Source organism: Myotis davidii, unplaced genomic scaffold (genome assembly GCF_000327345.1).
Source record: "Myotis davidii unplaced genomic scaffold, ASM32734v1 scaffold89, whole genome shotgun sequence".
In the NCBI taxonomy this organism is placed as follows: domain Eukaryota; kingdom Metazoa; phylum Chordata; class Mammalia; order Chiroptera; family Vespertilionidae; genus Myotis; species Myotis davidii.
Genome location: NW_006300372.1, coordinates 754,032 through 777,682, shown reverse-complemented (window position 1 = coordinate 777,682; position 23,651 = coordinate 754,032). Strand labels below are relative to the sequence as shown.

Sequence of the window (23,651 nt, the reverse complement as noted above, 5' to 3'; positions counted from 1 at the left end):
CGCTGTCCACGGCGGCGTAGGCAGGGGGCTGCCCTGGCCGGCAGAGTCCAGGACGTCGTGACGGAAGGCGCAGGGAGCCTTCCATTACTCACTCTGGGCCAACCCTCGTGTACTGCCAGGAAAGAGGGCACCCAGAAGGTGTCTGTAACCGCCGAGGTCTGGGTGTGTGTCTGGGGAGGGGCAGGGTGTCACTTTCTTGACGTGGGGGGTCTGCACGGATTAACATTTGTAATTACAACTAGACCAGGCCATGGGGTGGGATTGAGGGGAGAGGAATGAGAAAGACCTCCAGAGATGGCTGGGGACAGTGAGGTAGAGGAGCAGGCCTGGTTTCCCTGCTCTCCCCTCTCCACAAAAGGGATCAGCTGGAAAGGGGTGTCCTGCGGGTCTGGTGTCCTCCTGGCAGAGGAGCTGCTGCGGTGGCTGTTCGTCAGGGAAGCTGGGCTACGGAGAGAGCAGCTAACTGCTGGGAAGAGTGGGATGGAAGGGCCAGGAGGGACCCCCGCAAGGGTGGGGGTGTGCCTGAGTGGGAATCAAGGCTGGGGGGAGAGGCAAAAGGGATCAGCTGGAAAGGGGTGTCCTGCGGGTCTGGTGTCCTCCTGGCAGAGGAGCTGCTGCGGTGGCTGTTCGTCAGGGAAGCTGGGCTACGGAGAGAGCAGCTAACTGCTGGGAAGAGTGGGATGGAAGGGCCAGGAGGGACCCCCGCAAGGGTGGGGGTGTGCCTGAGTGGGAATCAAGGCTGGGGGGAGAGGACATGGAGGAGGCCCTTCTGATACAAGGGTGAGGGCTGCCCCTACCAAGAGCAAGGAGAGTTGGTGCTGCAGACAGGTTCTTTCAGCAATGCCTGGGGCACCTCTCTGCCAGGGCCCTGGTGGCTGGGGGATGCCATGCAGTGATAGCGGACATACCATCCTTGCCTTCACAGGTCTTCCCAACTGGCAGGGGATCGAGCCAACCAATGAGTACCTACTGTGTGCCTGATGCTGTGAATAAAATGCTCTAGTCAGTGATATATATGTTTATATATCCTTTATAATGTAATAGAGCTCCCAAATAACTTCAAGAGGCAGGATTTATTATTTCCAGTTCAGTGTGGAAATAGGTTCAGAAAGGTGAAGTCACTAGGCCAAGGTCACACAGCTAGGAAGTGGTGGAGCAATGGTTTGAGCCCGGATAATCTGAAGAATGCAGGTGGCTGGAAGCTCTGCAAAGGTTAATGGAGGCTTGTGTTCACTGTGGGAGGCCTCTGAACAGCTCCACCCCACACAGCCCTGCTTACTTATCCTCCTCTCCAGACATTCACTTTGTCCCTGGGTGTGTGTTCACATGTTGTGCCTGTTGTGTAACAGAGCAGGGGTCGGGGCTGGGGGTCTAGGGCTGACCTGGGCACTGTGAAGTTGATAGCTGTCTCTGTGTGTTTCCTTTTCCGCCAAAGCATTCAGGAGGAAGTGGACTCGGTCCCCCAGGTGGGCTGGAAATGAAGGTTCCAGGTGAACCCTCAGCACTGCTCTCCTCCCTCCCCAGATGTTGACACAGATGTTGTTTTTCCTTGACCTTCCCTGGATTCTGCCCCCTCACACCACCTCACTGTGCTCCTTGGGCCTGAAGAGGATGAGTCAGTGTCCCTGCTGAGGCTCTGGTTTCTCAGGGTCCTGGGTGCCCATGTCACTGGGCGGAGGTGGGGACAAGCCTTGCCAGGAAGTCAACCAGGGCTTGGGGAAGGGCAGAGATAAGCGCTTCAAAGTCTGCCGTCTGGGACCAATGACTTCCAATAACTAACCACTGGGACAAAGTTCAGGGATGTTGGGAGCAGGGGTGAGGAAGGTAGGGGCAGCCCTCACCCTGCTCTCCTCACTGCTGTTCATGGCTGCTCTGAATTGCCCTGCAGCCCTAGGGTCCCTGAAACAGCCTGGGAGGCGTGGGGTCCTTCAGACCTTGAACCCTAGGCCCTCTCTTTCTGTTTCCCTCCTTGCCTGGCAGGTTTGGCAGCCCGGGGTGTGTGTGTGTGTGTGTGTGTGTGTGTGTGTGTGTGTGTGTGAGTGTGTGTTGGGGCGGGGGTGGGGGTACATAGCAAACATCATATTCTAGCCTCAGGGGTGATTTCTGTTGACTTTCCCTCCCCCGTCCAGCCTTTCCCCCAGACTTTGGGATGTGAAGGGGCATTCTTCTTTCTCAAACCCTGACTTCCACTTACTACTTCTGTGACCTAAGACAAGGAATTATTCTTTTTGAGCCTCAATTTTGTCATCCGTTGTGGGGAGCCATGTAGTAATAAACAGTACTCACTTCAGAGGGGTGGGAGGATTGGATGAAATAATGTATGTAAATGTAGAAAAATATCAGGGAGTGTTCACTTAGGTCGTGGTGATAATAGTGAAGATGATGGTAAAAGAGTTCGCACTTCCAACTCCTAGGATTTAGTGTATCTCAAATTTGTCTCTTAAAAGTTCAGGGCCATTACTTCCTGCTACTTGGAGATTTCTCCAGGTCCTTTCTCTGGATCAGAATTCCTAAGGGTGGGACCAGAAAAACCCTCATTTTAAAGGAACTCTCCAGATGCTTCAAGTGCCTAAATCCTCTTCAACTCTTGCCCTTACTCTGGGTACCCTCCCCCAATCCCAGAGAGAGAGAGAGAGAGAGAGAGAGAGAGAGAGAATATGGGGCAGGTCACAAGCTGTTGTGTTTATGCTGCTGGGAGGCCTGAAGGTTTAGAGCCTCAGGTTGTGACCTGGAGATGGGGAAGGAAGCCCCAGCTACTAGTCAGTCACCCTAACTCTGCCAGACCATGGGCCTCTGAATTTGTAGCTAAAACTTGTGGCATTCATTTTTCTTGGAAAAATCTAAACCATAGTTTCATAAAAATTCATAGATGGGGATGTGACCCAAAAAGCTGAAGAATCCTTGATCTGAAGAGAGTGAGTGGAGGCAAGCAGTCACTGCCTTATTTCTCCTCTTTGTCAGGTTTAGGGTAATCCCCGGTGACCCCCACTCTGCAAGACTTACGCATGGAACTGGGCGCACAGTGATCCCGAGTTGTGGAGTTGTGTGTGTGCTATGGGGGCTGGGGGGTGGGGGGCAGAATAAGGTGCCCGGAAGGGAATGAGTTTCTTTGGAGACAGGTGTGTTTGGGTTGGGACAAGATGGTCAGATAAGCCCCGTGTTTAGTCTATGAAGGTAAAGGCCTGGAGAGTGAATCCAAATGGAACATCTGACAAATTCCTCCATTTTATTTTAGTTTTTTACATTGTGTAACAGTCTATTTGATTTTTGATTTTTTTTTTTCCCTGTGTCTCTTTCAAAATAGAGAGAGGTCCAGAGAGGGCAGGGAAATTCCTCCTTCTTTTAAAGAGATTAAGATTGCGGTTGGGAACAAACACACACTCATCTGATAATGGTCTCGCATACTTTAAGGACATTCTGAGAAGTGACCAGGGAGGGGCTGTGCCTTGGGCGGGCCATGGGGAGGAAGTGAAGTGTTTGACTTGAGTAAGGAATCTGTGTGTTCAGTGAGCATTTGCTGAGAGTCTGCTATGGACTGAAACAGAGAAAGATTAAGTTTGACCCTTGCAGGTTCTCAGTAGGGGAACAGGCAAGAAAACAAGCCAGGACCACCAAAAGTGCCAGGAGCAGGTAAGCCTGGGAGCTAAACAGTCAGTCATTCTGGAGCCCTTGCTGAGTGCCTGCTGTATGCCGAGTCAGGGTGGGATCTGAGGATTTAGTAGTAAACAAAGCGGGGGCTCTCCTGCTCTCTGCTCAGTCTTGTAGGAAAGACACACAATTCACAGATTATATCCCTAAACAACTACATCACAACAATTGTGCTTCTAGAGGCATTTGTTGAGTGCTCACTGTGCTCAGCATTTAGCCCACATCATTTCAAACTCCCTAGGAAATAGGTAGTAGAATCCCCATTTTACAGATCAGGAAACTGAGGCTCTATATTATTGGCTCCAGTTCGAGCAGCCAGGAAGTGACAGCTGGGGTTTGCCCCACCCTGTTCGATGTCATAGTCGCTGCTCTTCTCCACCTTGCGGCTGCCTTACATGTGCCAATGGGTACAGCCACACGAAACTGTCATTGAGTTAGAACCATTGCCAGCCCCACAGGAGCAGATTGTATCTGTCCTGCTCGCTGCTGTGTCCCAGGACCCAGGACAAAGCGTGGCACATTGTAAGTGCATGAAGGAGCACCTGTAGTGCCCAGATTTGTGAGGGAGCTTGGGTGGGGAGGGGGAATGAGGGTAGGGAGCTCTGTCCCTTCCTTCAGGATGTTTGGTGTTTGCCTGGAGAGGCAGAGGACGCAGGGATAGGTGCACAATATGCCCCAATCCCTTAGCAATGAATCACTGCTGCACCAGGTTGTAGTGAGTCATGGCTGAGGGATTGGGGCAGACAATAAGCGGCTGTGCGTTGCAGGCAGGAGAGGTCACTGTGGGGTGGGGAGATCTGGGAAGGATTCCTAGGGCACCAAAGCAGGCTTTCGGTGGGGTGAGTGTGTTCTGTCATAGAGCCTGGAGTAGAATTTCCAGGTATGGGGCAGGTATTCTGGGTATCAGTGGGGAAAAGAGATTGAACCTGAGCCCTTTGCTGAAAATGCTGGGCCAAAGACTTTGGATTTGAGTTGAGGTGCTGGCCTTGGTTTAGCTGGAGCGGAGGAAGGAGTCAAGACTGGGACAGTGGCTGGCAGGCCTGGCTGGGGTCTACAAACGCCCAGCCTCAAAGCTGCGGGGGGACAGGCCGAAGAAACGGGTCATTGTGGTGTTGGGCGTGCCACCTGCACTTGGCTAGGGAATACAGGACTCGTTGGAAGGATTTGGGGGTGGACAGGGAGAGATGGGACTGGACCCGTTAAGGAAGGGAGGGGCCAGGTGTGAAATAGAGGCCATATGTTTGCCGGGATAAGGATCAAATAGAGCCACATGTTCTTATCAAGAGACTGAGCAGGGGAGGAGGTAGGGTCGGGAAAGGCTGGTGGTGTTACTGGCACCTCTGTCCCAGTGAGACCTGCTGGGCTCCCCGTTGCTAAGGGCAGGGCAGGGCAGCTTCCTGTTCTGATTCCTGGGCTAGTCCTGATCACAGTCCTGACCCCAGACCTGACCTTTACTGTCTACCACACACCTATGGTGTCTTCCCCTGCACCCCCAGTGGAAGGCAGAGAGGGAGCGGGAGGAGCCCTGGGAATCCCATGTGTACACATGTGTGCATGGTCCGGGCATGTGTGTTTGGGGAGGGCTAGCACTTAGTCCTCAACCTTGTTCTCAGGCCTTGATTGGTGCCCAGTTCAAGCTGGCCCTTCAGGGGGTTGGGGACATTAGGCACTGTGGGTTATTTTTTGTCAGACAAGGAAGGATTTGAGATGTCATATCTCATACACATACTTTGACTTGGCATCTCAGAAGGGAAATGAGACATTATCCCCTCCAGCCAACGAGTGGCCCTCAGTGTGGGCAGTAGTGATCCAGGGTCTGGGGTGTAAAGGGTACCTGTGTCTCTTTTGTAATGTATGTGTATGTGTATGTGTTGGGGGGGGATGCTTGAGGCCCCACCCTTCCACTAGCTGTCTCTCTCTATCTTGGTATCAGGGTAATTACCATGGGTGACTAAGGCAGATGCTGGTGAGAAGGAGGTGTTGGGCAAAGCATGAGCAGGGCGGGAAGGAGGGAGAGTCAGGTGGGTCAGGGCGTTCCATGGGCGGGAGCTGCTCTAGACCTGTTCCAGGTCCCTTACCGGCTCCTCCAGCTGGGCAGACACCACTGCTACACCCAGCTGCGGGTGAGACTCAGGGTTCTGGGGCCCGGAATCAGGGCTCTGTGCTGGGCTGAGCTCTCCTTCTAGGAGAGCAGAGTGTAGGTGGGAGAGGGAGAGCTAGGGGCTGGCTCTGGGCAGCCCTCAGGGCCGGATTCTTCCTGTTAGCTGACTGCCTGTTTTGCCTCTCCCCCTTTCAGCCTTCCTGATTCCAGAGCCTGCCCGGATGGGGCGCCTGAGGCCCAGCCCAGGCCGTGGGGGGCAAGGATTGTCGATGCCCCCCTTGCTGCTGGCACTGCTGCTACTCCTGCTGGCTCCATCCCCAGGCCACACCACGCAGGTGGTGTACAAGGTGCTGGAAGAACAGCCACCCAACACCCTCATTGGGAGCCTCGCAGCTGACTACGGATTACCAGACGTGGGCCACCTGTACAAACTAGAGGTAGGCGCCCCGTACCTGCGGGTGGATGGCAAGACAGGTGACATCTTCACCACCGAGACCTCTATCGACCGCGAGGGGCTCCGCGAATGCCAAAACCAGTTCCCTGGTGAGCCCTGCATCCTGGAGTTCGAGGTGTCCATCACGGACCTCGTGCAGAATGGCAGCCCCCGGCTGCTTGAGGGCCAGATAGAGGTACAGGACATCAATGACAACACACCCAACTTCGCCTCCCCAGTCATCACGCTGACCATCCCTGAGAACACCAACATCGGCTCACTCTTCTCCATCCCAGTGGCTTCAGACCGTGATGCTGGCCCCAACGGTGTGGCATCCTATGAGCTGCAGGCCGGGCCCGAGGCCCACGATCTATTTGGGCTGCAGGTGGCAGAGGACCAGGATGGGAAACAGCCGCAGCTCATCGTGATGGGCAACCTGGACCGGGAGCGCCAGGACTCCTATGACCTCACCATCAAGGTGCAGGATGGTGGCAACCCCCCGCGTGCCAGCAGTGCCCTGCTGCGCGTCACTGTGATGGACACCAATGACAACGCCCCCAAATTCGAGCGACCCTCCTACGAGGCCGAGCTGTCTGAGAACAGCCCGATAGGCCACTCGGTCATCCAGGTGAGAGCCCCCTCCACCTCACTGTCAAGGTGACCCTCCTTTAGAAATAGGAGCCCACCCTAAACTGGTGAGAATTCCCTTCACTGAAAGGGGAAACCACAGGCTACTGTGCAAGACCTTCCCACAAGCCCCACCCCACCCTAGCAGCTGATATTACTTTCCTCCTTCAAGCTGCTTCAGTGACAGTGACATAGCATGTGACCAGTAACCCCCCACCCCCAAGCAGACTCCAGTTGGAAAAATCTCCAACAAGTAAAACCCTCTCCCAAGTCAACTGGCCGTCCCCCAGACACGGGAGCCAAGCTGGAACAAGGGGGTCACCTTTTGTCCAAATAGAATCTCTCTAGAGAAGAGACCATCTTCCCAACCAGGGGCCCTTTAAATGTGAGGTTTTCCTGAAGCGGGAGGACGGAGCCTTACTTTGCCTCCCTCCTTGACAAAGACAGATGAGATCATTGTAGCCAGGCAGGTCCTCAGAAAACTACTCAGAAGCCTGTATGCGGCTCCCTCCACTAGGCATGGGGTCCCATGGGTGTGGGGTGCTTGGCACAGTGGGGGGTTTGGTTGCCTCTGCTGAAGTTCTCAGCACCCCACTCCATGGGAACTGCCCCAGGGGCTGGGCAGCTTGGTAGGGCCAGGGCCTGGGAGGGAGCAAGAAAGCGTCCCTGCAGACAGGTGGGCGTATCTCCCACTGTCATCTCAGCCTGGCCTTCTGCCAGCCCCAGCTCCTTTCTCCTTCCCCCTGGGCTGCAGCTGTCTGTCTTTGATGTGAGGGAGCTGAGGAGGGCTTGGCCTGCCCTGGACACCGTTACCCATCCTAAGAAAGCCTTCGTCCTAGGACCTCAAGCTGAAGTGGGCGTGGGGAGGAGTTTCAACCCTTTTTTTAGAGGCTGGTGGATTGGAACCTATAGAAGAGAGACTGAGAAAGAAAAGGGAGACAGACAGTCGGGGATGGTGAATAATAATAGCCTGGGTGCCAGGACTGCTCTAACCACATTATATGTATTCTATCATGTAATCCCCACAGTACAAGGTAAGCATTATCCCCATTTCACAGATGGGAAACTGAGTCCGTAGAGATTAGGAAAATTGCCTGATATCATCCAGCCTATATTTTCAGGTTCCACCTTGGCCATGCCCAGCAGTCTGGCTTCAGAGCCTATGTGTGTGTAGTAGCTAACACCCCTCCCAGTGGGTGAGGCAGGAGACTGGGGCAGACACAAAACTAGAGGTAGACAGGGCAGCAGGGAGAGGATGGGAGAGAACTGGCAGTTGGAAAGAGGCAGAGAGAACTGAGCAAGGATGGAAGGGAAATAGGCAGAAGTTAAGTCCTAGGGTAGACAGACAAAGGGAGGTAAACTGTCAGGAGAGACAGATAAGCTGGGTAACCTATCTAGAGAGGGAGACAATGAGAATCATAATGAAAATGTTGGGGACAAACAGATAGATGGGGGGTGTGGGTATGGGTTGAAGGATGAGGAGGAACTGTTTGTCTTTCAGAGGAGTGAGCAGCGACCAGGATAGCTGGGAACCCATGTCCAGGTGCCTCCACTACTGAAAAAGTTATGGCAGGAAGGAGAAGAGACTAGCAGTGTCTTGAGGGCCCATTAGGTGCGGTGCCCAGCCCTGTGTTAGCACTGATCTTCAGAGAAGGACAGATAGGAGGATGGATGGACTAAAAAAGGAGTCAATGTGCCAGGCAGTGTTAGGCACTTACACATATTGTTCTGTTTAATCCTTACCACAATCCCATGAAATAGGGCCTATTGTTATCCCCATTTTATATATTTGTAGACTGAGGCTTGGGGAGATTAAATAATTGGCCTGAAGTTACACAGTTGGGAAGTGGTGGAGCTCGGATTTAAACCTAGGACCCTTCTACTCTGCTCCCAGAGCTCTGCTAAGTTATGTCTGTCCCTTTCTCCCCCCTCATCCCTCACCCAACCTGTCATCACATTCTGTAGTATCTACCTCATGGCCATTTCAACCAGGTTCCTGTTGCCCCCGTGTTTGTATAGAGTGTGTGTCGGTGCTGGCATGGGAGGGCGTGCCGATGCAAAGGGACAGACGGTTCATTGTTTGATGCTGGGAGCCCAGCCTGCTGCCAGCAGGCTCTGTGGCCTGCACCAACTCCTCCCTCCTCACTGCAGGCTCTGCTGGATTCCTCAAGTTGGTGCCTAGCCAGCACCGGCCCAGTGGGAGGGGAAGAAGCTGCTGAAACAGGTTTCCCTGGTTTGACAAAACAGTGGCCTGGCCAGCTCCCTGTGACCCATATACCTACCTGGCTGCTTTCAAAAGAAATCCCCTCACCTGTGTCCTCCAGGACTTGCGGGTCTCTACTCATGTGCAAACACACATAGGCACAGACACATATACCTTTTCCCACAGTCACCCATAATCACACGTGTATATACATGCATGCGTATTATACGTATGTCATGCACACACACCATCTCTACTGCTCGCACCTATCCAGCTCTTCAGAAGGGTTGAAGGCCAGTTTGATTGGGTGGAAGGGTTGTACTAGTTGGACAACGGGATCCTCATTCCCATATTCGGGCAGATTAGTGCAGGAAGGATCAGTAGACTTAACTCTGCCTGCTCCCATCTCGAGTAGTGGCTTGTGGCACTGCTGAGGAGTTGCAGGCAGCATCTGTGCTCCTTAGGGAAATAGGCCAGGGAGATGTGCGAGAGGGGCAGGACACGTGCTCCTTTGGAAAGGGTGCCACGTTAGATCAGTCAAGTCTGCCGTGCTCGTTTGAAAGGCAGCACGGGCATCTCTTAATTTGCTATTCTGGACGAACCCATAACTGTTGTCCTTGTTTTCCTCCCCTGCTCTGTAGGTGAAGGCCAATGACTCAGACCAAGGTGCCAACGCAGAGATAGACTACATGTTCCACCAGGCCCCTGAAGTCGTGAGGCGTCTTCTGCGCCTGGACAGGAACACTGGACTTATCACTGTGCAGGGCCCCGTGGACCGTGAGGACCTAAGCACCCTGCGTTTCTCCGTGCTCGCCAAGGACCGAGGCACCAACCCCAAGAGTGCCCGTGCCCAGGTGGTGGTGACCGTGAAGGACATGAACGACAACGCCCCCACCATTGAGATCCGGGGCATAGGCCTGGTGACCCATCAGGATGGGATGGCTAACATCTCGGAGGACGTGTCAGAGGAGACAGCAGTGGCCCTGGTGCAGGTATCTGACCGCGATGAGGGAGAGAATGCAGCTGTCACCTGTGTGGTAGCAGGGGACGTGCCCTTCCAGCTACGCCAGGCCAGTGAGACGGGAAGTGACAGCAAGAAGAAGTACTTCCTGCAGACCACCAGCCCACTGGACTACGAGAAGGTCAAAGACTACACCATCGAGATTGTCGCCGTGGACTCCGGCAACCCCCCACTCTCTAGCACCAACTCTCTCAAGGTGCAGGTGGTGGACATCAATGACAATGCACCTGTCTTCACCCAGAGCGTCACGGAGGTCAGCTTCCTGGAGAACAACAAGCCGGGCGAAGTGGTGGCGGAGGTCACGGCCAGCGATGCCGACTCGGGCTCCAATGCTGAGCTGGTTTACTCTCTGGAGCCTGAGCCGGCAGCCAAGGGCCTCTTCACCATTTCACCCGAGACTGGAGAGATCCGGGTAAAGACATCCCTTGACCGGGAACAGCGGGAAAACTATGAATTGAAGGTGGTGGCAGCTGACCGGGGTAGCCCCAGCCTCCAGGGCACAGCCACTGTCCTCATCAATGTGCTGGACTACAATGACAATGACCCCAAGTTTATGCTAAGTGGCTACAACTTCTCCGTGATGGAGAACATGCCAGCACTGAGTCCAGTGGGCATGGTGACTGTCATTGATGGAGACAAGGGGGAGAATGCCCGAATACAGCTCACAGTGGAGCAGGACAATGGTGACTTTGTGATCCAGAATGGCACAGGCACCATCCTCTCCAGCCTGAGCTTTGATCGGGAGCAGCAAAGCACCTACACCTTCCAGCTGAAGGCGGTGGACGGCGGCGTCCCACCTCGCTCAGCTTACGTTGGCGTCACTATCAATGTGCTGGATGAGAATGACAATGCACCCTTTATCACCGCCCCTTCCAACACCTCCCACCGGCTGCTGACCCCCCAGACGCGTCTTGGTGAGACGGTCAGCCAGGTGACAGCTGAGGACATTGACTCTGGTGTCAATGCTGAGCTGACCTACAGCATTGCTGGTGGCAACCCCTACGGACTCTTCCAGATTGGGTCACATTCAGGTGCCATCACCCTGGAGAAGGAGATTGAGCGGCGCCACCATGGGCTGCACCGTCTAGTGGTGAAGGTCAGTGACCGTGGCAAGCCCCCGCGCTATGGCACCGCCTTGGTCCACCTTTATGTCAATGAGACCCTGACCAACCGCACGCTGCTGGAGAACCTGCTGGGCCACAGCCTGGATACGCCGCTGGACATCGACATTGCTGGGGATCCAGAATATGAGCGCTCCAAGCAGCGTGGCAACATCCTCTTTGGCGTGGTGGCTGGTGTGGTGGCCGTGGCCTTGCTCATCGCCCTGGCAGTGCTTGTGCGCTACTGCCGGCAGCGGGAGGCCAAGAGCGGCTACCAGGCTGGGAAGAAGGAGACCAAGGACCTGTACGCCCCCAAGCCCAGCGGCAAAGCCTCCAAGGGAAACAAAAGCAAGGGCAAGAAGAGCAAGTCCCCGAAGCCTGTGAAGCCAGTGGAGGACGAGGACGAGGCTGGGCTGCAGAAGTCCCTCAAGTTCAACCTGATGAGCGATGCCCCTGGGGACAGCCCCCGCATCCACCTGCCCCTCAACTACCCGCCTGGCAGCCCTGACTTGGGCCGCCACTACCGCTCTAACTCCCCACTGCCTTCCATCCAGCTGCAGCCACAGTCACCCTCAGCCTCCAAGAAGCACCAGGTGGTGCAGGACCTGCCGCCTGCAAACACATTTGTGGGCACTGGGGACACCACGTCCACGGGCTCTGAGCAGTACTCCGACTACAGCTACCGCACCAATCCCCCCAAATACCCCAGCAAGCAGGTAGGCCAGCCCTTGCAGCTCAGCATGCCCCAGCCCCCACCCCACCCCTACCAGGGGGCCATCTGGACTGAAGTGTGGGAGTGACAGAGCAGGTGTGTTGGGCCCGGGTGCTCAGCAGCCCATGTGGGGGCCGGCCCAAGTGAGCGGCGGGAGGTAGGACCAAAGATCTGGGGGTGCTGGGGTCCTGGTTGCCTCACCCAGACATGGAAGGTTAGACAGAGTGAAAACTGAGGGACGGCGTGATCTCCTCCTGTTCCCTGCCCACTGGGAGAGGCCTGTGACTTGTCAAATCCCCGGACACTGGACGAGGTGCTGGTTCTGGCAGGTGGGGGCTGATGGGCAGGTAGCAGAAGGATTTGGAGGCAGAAGCGGGGAGGGAAGTGAAGTCTATTCTAAACCTGGGTCTCCATCCGAGACCAGCCATGGTGCTTCTCCAGGGGGAAATGGGAGACCTGGGTGCTGCTGGGTAACTGGGTGGGGACTCTGTCAGGGAGGGGCCTCCCCAATTGTGCCTTCTGTATGTACTGTGTGTCACCCTCTTCCCCACCCTAGGCTCCTTGGGTTGGGCCCCAGTTTCCCAGTCCCAGTCCCAAACGCTTATCTTTGAAATAAAGTTCTCTATTTTTGGAGTTTTCGTTTCTTGTTTTCCTGGAACTGAGAGAAGGAGTGAGAGAGACTGGAAACAGCCCTTTGCCCTTAGGTCCTGACCCCATTTTCCCATCCCTTCTTTCTGCCCCTTCCCACGTCCTAGACTTGCCCCTTCGCTCCAACCTGTTTAATTTACCGTCTTCCTATCCACCCCCATGCCCATGTCCTTGTGCCAGGGAAAGTGCCCGTTCCAAGTATCCTTCAACATGTCCCCTTCCCCCACATTTGTGAGGCCTTCTCCCTAGGAATGACAGTCTTCACCAAGAAAGGGGAGGTGGGGCTGCACCCAACTCCTGCCCTTTCTCCACTGGCTGAGACTTGACTTTGCCAATCAGACCAGAGCACCTCGTGGCGTGGGGTGCAGCCTGCCCATCTCAGGTGAAGGCAGATGACTTCTTGATTATACCAGCCACCTCCCCTTCAGGTCCAGATCTTCCCAAGTCCCTTTCCCAGACTCTTCATCCCAATACCACTCAACACCCAGCAATTAGCTGGCGCTGCCCTGTGTCCCCACCATGATCACCATCCTAGGCTGCCCCAAGGAAGGGCCCAGAGAAGGGGGAGGAAACTCTCAAGTCCTTGAATTGACCTGCTCTGTATCCCCACTTTTAGGGTGCTCCCTGCTGACTGGGGCAGAGGCATCCTAGTCCTGCCCGCTCCCTTCCTTCAGCTCCTTGCTCTGGCCACCTGTGTTGCTGGCTCTCACTCTCTCTCTCTCCATCTCTCACTTCTTGCTCTCTTGGGTCTTCCCTAGCTGTGCCTTAGAGGGAGGGAGGCTAAAGTCTGGGTGAGGGACCTCAGGTCCTGAGTGAGTCTCTGAGGCCAGAGGCAACCTGTCTCCATGGCGACTGAAGAGGCTTGAGACACTCCCAAGAGGTCCCAGGCGCCAGCTTTCTACTTTGATTCTGTCCACAAACTCGCCCATGCCCTGGGGGGTAGCCCCAAAGTAAAAACTCCTGGGGGCTTTGGAGGAGTGGGGTGTGGGGAAGTGAAATCTAGTCTTATCTCATTTCTCCTGGACAAATTAGCATCTCCAAGGTGACCTCAGGCAACTCCTGACCAATCATTCTTTCTCTTTTGTTCCTACCTTGCTGCCACTAGTTCTTCCTTCTCTTCCTTTAGCTCCTTCACCCTTTTCTTTTCCCAGAGTCATTCCTTACTTGGCTTCAGTTCAGATCGTGGGTGGAGCCACAATGCATACCTTTTCCCAACATTTAGACTCAACCGAACTGCAACACCATTGTCATCACCCAAACACAAAGGCTGTGTGCTCAGCACGGTACTAGACCCCGAGGCTAGATGGTCACATTTGTGCAAGACTTAATAGTGAGAAGATGAGGTAAATGAGAATCTTAAGTGTCGAGTGAGAAGTGCCATAGAAAAACTTTCCCCAACTTGTCCCAGGACTACTTCTGCTACTACCTGCTGCTTTTTTATTTTTTATTTTATTTTTTAGTTTTTACTAGGTGCAACGTACCATGCTAAGCACTCGATGTGAATTAGCTCATTCAATGCTCATAACTCTTTGTGACATAAGTCATTATAATGCTCACTTTACAGAAGTGAAAACTAGATAGCGATGAAGTCAGAATTCAAGCACAAAAGCATCATGAGATCTGATTTCCAGAGTCTGCTGTTAACATTATGCAATTAAAAGAAAAGGGGGCGGGGGGCTTCTATGATCAAGTTAGTTTTGGTAGTAAGAACTGCACTATCACATTATCCTGTTAAAGGCTCTGCAAAGCCTGCAAGAAAGGGGGAAACTGTTAAACTATATAATTCTGGGTTTTCCAATTTTATTTGACCCTAGTGCCCTCTCCCTTTCCTTGAGGAGCACAGTATGGGAACCTTGCATAGGACATGGGAGTGGACTCATGAAAAGGGAATGTGAAACTCCATGATCAGTAGGAGTTCGGCAGGAGGGTTTGCCCTGTGAGCCAACTCCTGAGTCAGGAGTGAGTATGACCAGGCTAGGGACAGGGAGAAGGGAGAAAGGGGAGTATTCTGGCTGGAGTGGAGGGTGTAGGAGAGAACTGAGAGATGAGACTAGAAAAACTAAGTAGAGGACACAGATGCCTTGCCGAAAGTTCCTTAAGAGGAAATGGGAGCCCCTGAGAGCTCAATTTAGATGAACTGAGTTTTACAAAGTCCACTGGAGTGTATGGTAGACTTAAAGGGAATAGTGGGGAAGGTACAGGATTGAAACTGGTCTGAGCTAAGATGGTAGCAATGGGGATGATGGATGGATGGATTTGGCTGAACTTAAGGAGAAAAGACCCATAGGACTCAAGGGATAATTGAATATGGGGTGGGAATGGGGAGTGAGGGGAGAGGTACCAGGATTCTCAGGTAGACAGACATCATCCTTCTGAGTCTGGGCGACTGGATAGTGATGAGGTCGTTGCCTTTGCAGAAGCTGATTGAAGAAAAAGAATTTGGTTGCATACATATCTGAAGGGCCAGTAGAGACAGCCAATTGGAAATATCCAGTCTAGAACTTCAGGGCTAGGGTTTGAGAGAGCTTTGGGATCTAGGCTTTTTAAGATTTAATAGTAGAGAATTAAAGGAGACATTTGGTGTTGAGTATGACCCAACCCTCTATTTTATAGAAGAGAATCATAGGGGAAAGATACCAAGTGATGTGCCTAGTGGGCAGGATGGAAGCCTTAGATTCCCAGGTGCGGGTTCTGCAGAGGGAGGAGAGGGAAGCACCCAAAAAGCAGACTGCCCTGTGCTCCCCAGGCTCCTCCTGGAGCCGTTCACTCCACCAGGTGGACGCTGCTCCTTTACAACCTCTCAGTCCCAAATGTTCAGGTCAATTTGGGGGACCATGTCTGTCGTCACCCAGATCCTTCAATGTTTTAGATCACAGCATGGATCCCAGGAAGGGTTGCCTCTTCCTGAAGATGGGGTGGGAGCCAAGATGGGAAGGCAGTTCTGGGCTGCCTTCCCATCAGCTCCAAAGCTCCCCGTCCTAGCAGACTCCCCCATCCCAGCTGCCTTGAATGGGATGGAGATTATGTAGGGTATCAGGAGGATGGGTCTTGAAAACCTCCTATTGAGGGTTTTAGAGGAAAGACAAAGCTCTGAAAAAGTCTTAGAGGATTGGAAGGAGCCTGGAGACTCATCAGCAGGGCCCTGGGCCTGGGCGGCTCCCATTCCTGCCCTCCAGGGGCCCTGGCTCTTTGCCCTCCACGGCTCTTCATTTATGGTTGGCAGGAACACCGGTGGCAGTCCTAGGTGGGTGTTTGGGTGACTGGCTGGTTGTGCCATGTGCTAAGCTGAGGTTGCCAGGATCCTGGGGTGATCGTTAACCCGTGGCAGGCAGATAGGAGCGGCTGGAAGCAGCTGGTCACTGTTCCACACCCCCCACCCCAGTCCCCAGTCCAAGCTTCTAAGCCCTGGCTCCACCAAGTCCACAGCCCTTCCCAGAAGCTCCTTCCTGTTTCCTAGAAGGAGTCCATTTGAGGTCAGCCTTCCTAACCTCCTGATGGATGCCAGGTCTTCCCGGGCCCTGCCCTCTACAGTTAATATGTTTCCTGATCTGGAGCATGAGGGAGTTTCCATTGTTCCCATTCCCACCCCCCAAGGTGTCTGGTTTGTTATCTGGCTCCCTTCTCCCCTCCCACCTTTTCCACTCCCAGGCCTCTCTGGAGTGGGGACAGGGGGGCTGAGGGGGAGCAGACTCAGCAGGGAGTCCTGAGGCTGCCTGCAGCATGACAAACCAGGCCAAGGAGCAGGATCAGAAAGAGGTTGGCAACTCCTGTGGATGGAGGCAATGGGAAGTTACAGAGCAAGGAGACAGGTGAGGAGCTGGAGTTTGGGGGTGCTGTTTGGAAATTAGGACACTGTTGCGGTATTGGTGAGCTGTTTTGGGATTAGGAGTCTATACTGCTTTTAGGGAGCTTTTCTGGAAATTGGAGGCTTGCTAGTGTTTAAAGGCTCTGCTTGAACTACGGGAGTTGGCTGGTATTGTGCTATTCTGATGTTGGCTGTTCTGGAATTAAAGGGAGGCTACGCCAGTATCTATCTGGAGGCTGCGCTGTAACAGGTGGTTGTACTGGATTAGGCTTATCGTGGTGGCCTGGGGGCTATATTAACACTGGGGCCTCTGGTGTGTTGGGAACTTTCAATGTGTGGTCTTGGCTGTACCGGGAGCTATCTTAGAATTAAGGGGAAGTCCTCTATTAGGGTGTGTGCCTTCTGGGGGCTGTGCTGTGCTGGGGGGCTCGGCCTCTTCTTGGTTGCTGCTGAGGGGGCTGAAAGATCTGGGGGTGAGCCTGGCTCAGGCTGGGGCCTGGTGTGGTGGTGGGCCACATTGGGCAGCCTGGCCGGCCCACAGTGACAAGCTCTCTCCCTGCAGTTACCTCACCGCCGCGTCACCTTCTCCGCCACCAGCCAGGCCCAGGAGCTACAGGACCCGTCCCAGCACAGTTACTACGACAGTGGGCTGGAGGAGTCCGAGACGCCATCCAGCAAGTCATCCTCAGGGCCCCGACTCGGTCCCCTGGCTCTGCCTGAGGATCACTATGAGCGCACCACCCCCGATGGCAGCATAGGCGAGATGGAGCACCCTGAGAACGGTGAGGGGCGTCAGCATGGTGGGGCACCCCAGGAATGAGCAGAAGCCAGAAATGGCAACGACACCTTGGGAACATCCTCCATTTATTGAGCTCACTGGATGTTCAGCAGTGTTCACTGTGCTGAGTGCTCTCAGGTCTATGTTTATTTAGTCCTCATGACTACTGTCTGACCTGAAACTTTGTGGTCCCCACTTTACAGGGGAAGAAACTGAGGCTCAGAGAGGGTGAGTCACTTACCCACAATGATACATAGGAAGCAACAGAGCTGGGGGGGATTCAAACCCAGGCTTCTCTGGCTCCAAAGACCTTGCATCGGGTACCACATTCTCCTGCCTCCCTGGGGACAGGGCCCCTGAGAATGGTGGCCAAAGGCCTCAAGTAGTGGTAATGGAACCTAACTCTACTTGCGGGAATCTTGAGATAAAGGGGGTCCCCTAACAAGGTCAGAGGGCCTTGAGGAAAGGGAGGGTACCCCGGAGGCTTTGAGGATCTCAGAGAAGGGTATTATTATCCCCTTGGGGGAAGAAGCAGTGTTTGGCTGAGGAAAGGGGGTGGGGAGGTCTGGGAAGGGGCAGGCTTATCTGGGAGGGGATTGGACGTGGTGGCAGGAGGAAGGTCCTGGCTGGAGCAGAGGTCAGTGTGGGAATATGTGGTGGGTGAGCTGCGAGAATGTGGTGCAGTGTGTGTGTGTGAGAGAGAGAGAGAGTGTGTGTGTGTGTGTGTGTGTGTCCATAGCAGCCTGTGGAGGGGCACACTGATAAGCCTCCCCTTGGGATGGAAAGACTTTCCAACTTGGAGTTGTCCTTGGGTCTCGCCCCCTCCCTCACTCCAAACTCTCCCAGCATCCCCCAAAAGATGCAAAGGTCCACTTCCACCCCTTAGGCACTGGGCCCTTCTCTAACCTCCCAAGCCCCAGATCTCTGAGTGCCCTCGCCCCCACCCTGCCCCTCCATGCTCTGTCTCATGCCCGTCTCGTCCTTTTTGTGCCCGCGCAGAGCCGGCTGGTCGGAGCAGGCCCTGAGGCAGAGTGCCAGGTATGTGGGAGCTACTCTGGGGTCTGGGGGACTCGGTCCAGCACCCAGCCCCACCCACCCAGTGCCCCTGCTCTGCTCCGTGCTACCGTGGGTCCCCCAACTCTGCCCTGAGCTGAAGAGCCTTGGCCCTTTGAGGGTTAACAACAGAGCTGTCCCCTCCTCACCTTGCACTGGCTGGAGGCCAAACCAAGGTGGGTGGTGCTGCTCCCCTGAGGGGGAGGTCATGCCTGGTACTATCCCTGAGTGAGGGCAGGACAGGGGCAACTATAACAGGAAGTGCTCATGGCTTTAGCCGTTCCCATGGAGACCCTGCTGCCCAGCAACCACACTGGCTACTGCTGATGTCAGGCAGCCAACTCCTGTTCCCGTGGGTGTTCTGGGCAGGAAGCCGGGGCAAGGCCAGGGGTGGTGGTTGGTGTAGGGGGCTGGAGTGAGGTGGGGAGGAGCTGCATGAGTGTGCTTGCGGGTGTGTGAGTGTGTGCTTCTCTGAGTCCCCACACAGAAGCTCGTCTCCTTCATGGCTTTACAGGAGGGCCTTGCTGCTCTGGGGTGGAGTGGGGTTCCAGGGTAGCTTGCAGCCTGGGGAGGCTTGAGCAAGTTCAGAAGGAAGGTATGTGTCCCCCTTTGTCTGAGGATAGAGAAGCCCAGTGTAGACTAGTGTGCCCACACTTATCTGAGGACATGTGTGTATGTGTGTGTGTGTGTGTGTGTGTGTGTGTATGTGTGTGTGAGAGAGAGAGTCTTTAAATGAGGATGGGGTTTCTGCACCTCTGTCGGAGGGTAGATTTGTGGATGACGGAGTGCGTAGATGAGCTGCGTGTTCGCACACCAGTCTGAGGGCAGATTTGGTGGGTGTGCGCGAGCAGAGCTGGAGGGTGGGTGAGGATGGAAGGAATGTGTCTATTTAAGGGTGGGTTTTATGAGTGAGAGAGAGAGAGTGAGCATGTGGTGGATGGTGGGGGGCGTGTGTCTATTCGAGGGGATGTGTGCCTATGAGCTCAGTGGGCAAGGGGGGGGGTGCACCCTGTTCTGAGGTGCCAGTGGGAGGCCCGGCACAGAGCTTCGCAAGGCCCTTCCTGACGACTGCCCTGGCTCTCTCCTGTAGACCTGCGCCCTTTGCCTGATGTCGCAATGACGGGTACATGTACCCGGGAGTGCAGCGAGTTTGGTCACTCTGACACATGCTGGATGCCCGGCCAGTCGTCTCCCAGCCGCCGGACCAAGAGCAGCGCCCTCAAACTCTCCACCTTCGTGCCTTACCAGGACCGAGGAGGGCAGGAGCCTGCGGGCGCCGGCAGCCCCAGCCCCCCGGAAGACCGGAACACCAAAACGGCCCCCGTGCGCCTCCTGCCCTCCTACAGTGCCTTCTCCCACAGTAGCCATGATTCCTGCAAGGACTCGGCCACCTTGGAGGAAATCCCCCTGACCCAGACCTCGGACTTCCAACCGGCAGCCGCACCGGCATCTGCCCAGACGGCCAAGCGCGAGATCTACCTGTGAGCCCCCTTCTGGCCTGCGGCCAACCCCTTGTCCAGCCGCCGGCCAGCTCCCAGATGGGCCCATTCCAGGGCCCCACTCCTGACCCCTCGTGTGGACTTCCTGGCCAGGGCCCCAAGTGGGGGGGCATGCAGTACTGGCCTCATGACCATGCTGCCCTTCCCCTATGCAGGGTCCAGGTCCTCTTCCCTCACTTCAGCCCCCAGCCCCCAGGGAGCCCCTTCTTCCCCTTCACGGGGCTTCCCCAGCTGACGCCCAAGAGAGCTCTTCTACAGTGACTAGGCTCCCATCCCTCGACTTCCAGGGAGCACCCCCTTACTTTGGGTAGATGGTGGAATCAAGGGTGGGCAACACACTTTTAACTCATTGTTTCCCGCGTGGCCGACCAGGGTGGAGATAGGATGTCCCCATTCCAGCACTGAAGCAGGGCTGAACTGGGGAGCCCTTCTCCCTGGGAACTCCCAGAGGAATCTCCTGACCACCAGGGGCTCCCTGAAGGGCTTTTGTTACCAAAGGTGGGGTGGGGATGGGGGTGGGAGTGGGCGGAGGCCTTGTCTTCCCATACTCCTCCTGGGCTGACCTGCCCACCACATGCCCATGCCTGTCCCACCTGGGCCCCCTGCCCTGCTGGTCATGCAGTGTCTGTATATAAGGACCTTGGAATGATGTCCCCATTTCTGCCTGATTTGCAACTTTTCTCGTTGATGTTGTGTTGTCTTGGGGGACCCCTCTGGGGGAGCCTGCCCTGTGTCCCCCACCCCAGGCCTCTATTGTTCCATGTTGTAAATACCTGGGGCCGTGGCGGGATGGGGGTGCAGGCCAGGGAAACAACGGGGGGTGGGGGTGGGGATGGGGGTTACATTTGCCTATCAGCAGAGCTGGGCTTTTATTTAATTTTTTTTAAAAAAAATACAAATCTCTATTTTTTTGGAACTGTTGCGCTGTGCCCTGGGGGGAGATCCCCGCTCAGGCTGGCCCTCCCACATCCCGATAAGCATCGCAGAGGGGCCCTGAGACTGTGGGGGCAGCTAGACAGGGGTGGATGACTGTGCCTCTGGCCTGGTTGGGTGAGTTGGGAGCAGGAAGGTTTGCTCAGGGGGTGGCTGATTGCTGCCCCCAATAGGGGGGACCTATACCCTGCTTCCTCCCTGCCCCCCGTCCCCCAGCCCCTGCCATGACTGACCCGTCAGCCTGTAAAACCACCATTGCCTTGATCTCGGGGTGGGAAGGGCTGCCTCAGGGCCCCCTGGGCTCCTGGCCCCTTCTTCCAGTGGGCTTCCCTTTGCCAGGGTCAGGGGTCCCCTGGGGGAGTGGGCAGGGAGATTGGGGGGCAGAGAAGCCCAGTCAGCCATGATGAGGTGGGATTCCTTTCTTCACCTCAGGGGGCCAGGGTGTGAGGGGCATCCTGTAGAGCCCCCATCTCCCACTGTGGCCATCTCAAAGCCTCAGTCCCTCTTCCTTCCAGAAACCCCCATTGCCTTGGCCCAGACCTCTCCAGCGCCCCAGGGGCCCAGGCTGGGAGTCTGGAGACTCAGGGTATGGCCCTTGCTAGACTTAGTCTAAGCTTGGGGGGTGGCCCAAGGATGGGAGAGGTGGGTACAGGCTGCTGGGTTGTCTGGTGCCTTTGGGAGCTGTGTTGCTGGGGTCTTGACTCCTGTAACCCCAGAGACCCCACCTCCACCCCGGAAAAGCCAGGGGGCTGAAGAATTATCCTAAACTCTGCTCCTTGCCCCTAACTCGGCTTCGAGTAACAGTGCTGGGAAGGAGAGCATTGTTAGGCTGATGGCCCCAGCATGCACAGCTCTTCTATGGAGGGCAGGGGGTAGAGTGAGCTGGGGTGGCAGCAACCAGGTCTAGGGGTTAGCCAAAGGCTCCTTTCCCTGGGGGAGGCCCAGGAAGTGGGCCGGGGCTTGTTAAAGAGACAGCCCCTTCCCCCTGCACAAACGGGGCAGGTGCAATAGTGGTGGAGTTGGTTAACATGAGGTGCCCGGCTGGTGGGGCAGTGGCTTCCTGGGTCTTGGAGGTCAGGATCCTTGCAAGAAGATTGTATGAGGCCCATTTGCTTGGTGGAGAGGGTGGTCCAGACAGGAGGCACTCCTGGGGTCAGTGGACACCCCCAGAAGCTCCTGGTGGCCTGGGCATCCTGCTCTGGTCTTGGAGACCCCTGAGCACTGGGTGGAAGGGCAGAGAAGCATTTTGCACAATGGAGAAGCCAGAAGGAAGGGGTGGCCCAGATGGCTGGGAGGGCTGAGAAGCACAGAGGAGGAGCCCTTCCACAGGCCAAGGCAGAGCCCCCAGCCCCCTGGTTGGGGTCGGGGTGCGCCGAGTCTGTCACCACCTGGGCACTTGAGAGGTGAAACCAAAGGTGGGCAGGGGATGGGTGACCGCACTGAGGACCGCTCCTGTTGGTCCTGGTCTGTGAAGCCCTTCCCCAATGCCTTGTGTCGCGTACAGTTTTATGTACAAATAGGCGACGTTTGGCCAGAGGAGACCCCCTCAAGCCCAGCCGGACCCAGTCAGTGTCTTCCTAGAGGGGACCTAGCCGGCCCCCACACCCCCTACTTCAGAGCATGTCTCTTGGTAGGGGGAGGGTATACGGGGACATATTTCTCTCCCTGGGTCCCTGAAGTGTATCTCATATCCCAGCGGGAAGGTCTCTGGAGCATCCCTCACCTCTGGGGGCTCCCTAGCCCCTATCTCTCCCCTTGGGAGTCTCTGGGGGGTCATGTATTCCCGCTGGGGACCATGGGAGCATGTCTCCCCCTACCCAGGCTCTCTGGGGAGCCTGTTTTCCTCCCAGGATTCCTGGGAGGACTTAAGGCATGTCAGTCTTGGGCCACCTCTCTTCCCAGGGAAGGGAGTGATCTCTAAAGCATGTCGGGGAAGGGATGTCCTGGCCCTCCCTGCACCTCTGCTCTGGGGGTCTCTGACCTGCAGCACTTTGGGGAAAGACTGGACAGCTCTGAGTTGTCTTTTCTCCTAGGGGGTCTGGGGGACCTCTCTCCTGAGGGCCCCCTGCCTCTGGAGCCATTTCTTCCCTGGGTGGGGGCTGTCTCCTGGTGGTGGGAGGGCTCGTGTTGGCCATGAGAAGGTCTCTTCGGGGGCGTCTCCACGTGGGACTTCTCTGGGAGGGGGGACTGTGTCTCGCCCGTGGGGTTCCCAGGCGGGTGTGTCTGCCCGTGGGGAGGAGGGGACTGCACAATCCCGTTGATTTGTAATGATTTCTGTCTCTTTCTGTCTTTCTCTTTCTCTGATCTCCTCCGCCCACTCCCATCCCCCCGCCGCGAGCATGCGCAGGCACCGCCCCCTACCCCTCCGGTTCGGTTCGTTTCCGGTTTGTTTGCTGAGCTGTCAATGAAAGACCCGTGTAATTATTCCCAAGCTTTACAATAAAAGTGTGAAAACCGGACCCCACTTCGCTTCTTCCGGGCCTTCGGGCCTGCGTCCCGGGGGCACTGGAGGCTACATCTGGGGTAGAGGCCTCGGAGGGACCAGGGGACCTGCTCGGGAGGAGCGGGACCCGGACCCCCGCCCCCCGCCGGGAGCAATCGGTGCGAGCGGAATGGGGACGGGAGGTCGCAGACCCAGCACAGACTTCTACTTCGTGCACCTCAAAGAGCCCCCCAGCCGGTCCGCCGGGCCGACCCGCTCCAGGCACCCCAACCCCACCAGGAGCTGAGGTGCAGGTGAGGGATGTGTGCGGGGTGCAGAGCTGGGCGTCAAGCTGTGCTGCCTTCTACCGAGGAGATAGGTCCATTCCCGCTCCCCCTCCTTTGGCAACAAGTACGAAATGCCGCGCTGGGTGGAAGGGACGGGAGACATCTGCCTGTCGCTCCCTCCCACGCTCGGGCACGAGGGCTGGAAGTCGATATGGGGACCCAAAAGGTCTCGGTCCTCTTCTCCGACTGCGTTTCGCCCCTCCCCCCCCAACCCCATCCCCCTGCTTCCGGCTGAGCGCAGGCCTCCTTATTCCAGGCTCCGGGGTAAACACCCTCTCGGGAGACGTCCAAGAACAGAGACCGGATCAGCCGGTTTCCTGG

General features: G+C 55.8%; 1 protein-coding gene across 7 annotated transcripts in view; it reads left to right on the top strand.

Moving 5' to 3' along the window:
* Nucleotides 1-23,651, top strand: part of PCDH1 (protocadherin 1) — a 29,045-nt gene that overhangs the window by 1,094 nt on the left and 4,300 nt on the right. For 2 of the 7 annotated variants that reach the window (XM_015572625.1, XM_006776972.2), the window contains exons 2-6: nucleotides 5,945-6,810; nucleotides 9,654-11,849; nucleotides 16,861-17,080; nucleotides 19,220-19,610; nucleotides 22,909-23,020. In XM_015572625.1, the coding sequence (XP_015428111.1) occupies nucleotides 5,971-6,810; nucleotides 9,654-11,849; nucleotides 16,861-17,080; nucleotides 19,220-19,610; nucleotides 22,909-22,969 (3,708 nt within the window). In that variant the 5' untranslated portion in view covers nucleotides 5,945-5,970 and the 3' untranslated portion in view covers nucleotides 22,970-23,020. Of the gene's footprint in view, nucleotides 1-5,671; nucleotides 5,772-5,944; nucleotides 6,811-9,653; nucleotides 11,850-16,141; nucleotides 16,303-16,860; nucleotides 17,081-18,075; nucleotides 18,115-19,219; nucleotides 22,158-22,908; nucleotides 23,021-23,651 lie in introns of those variants that run through there. The other 5 variants (XM_015572623.1, XM_006776973.2, XR_001516083.1 and 2 more) reach the window with 5 other exon arrangements.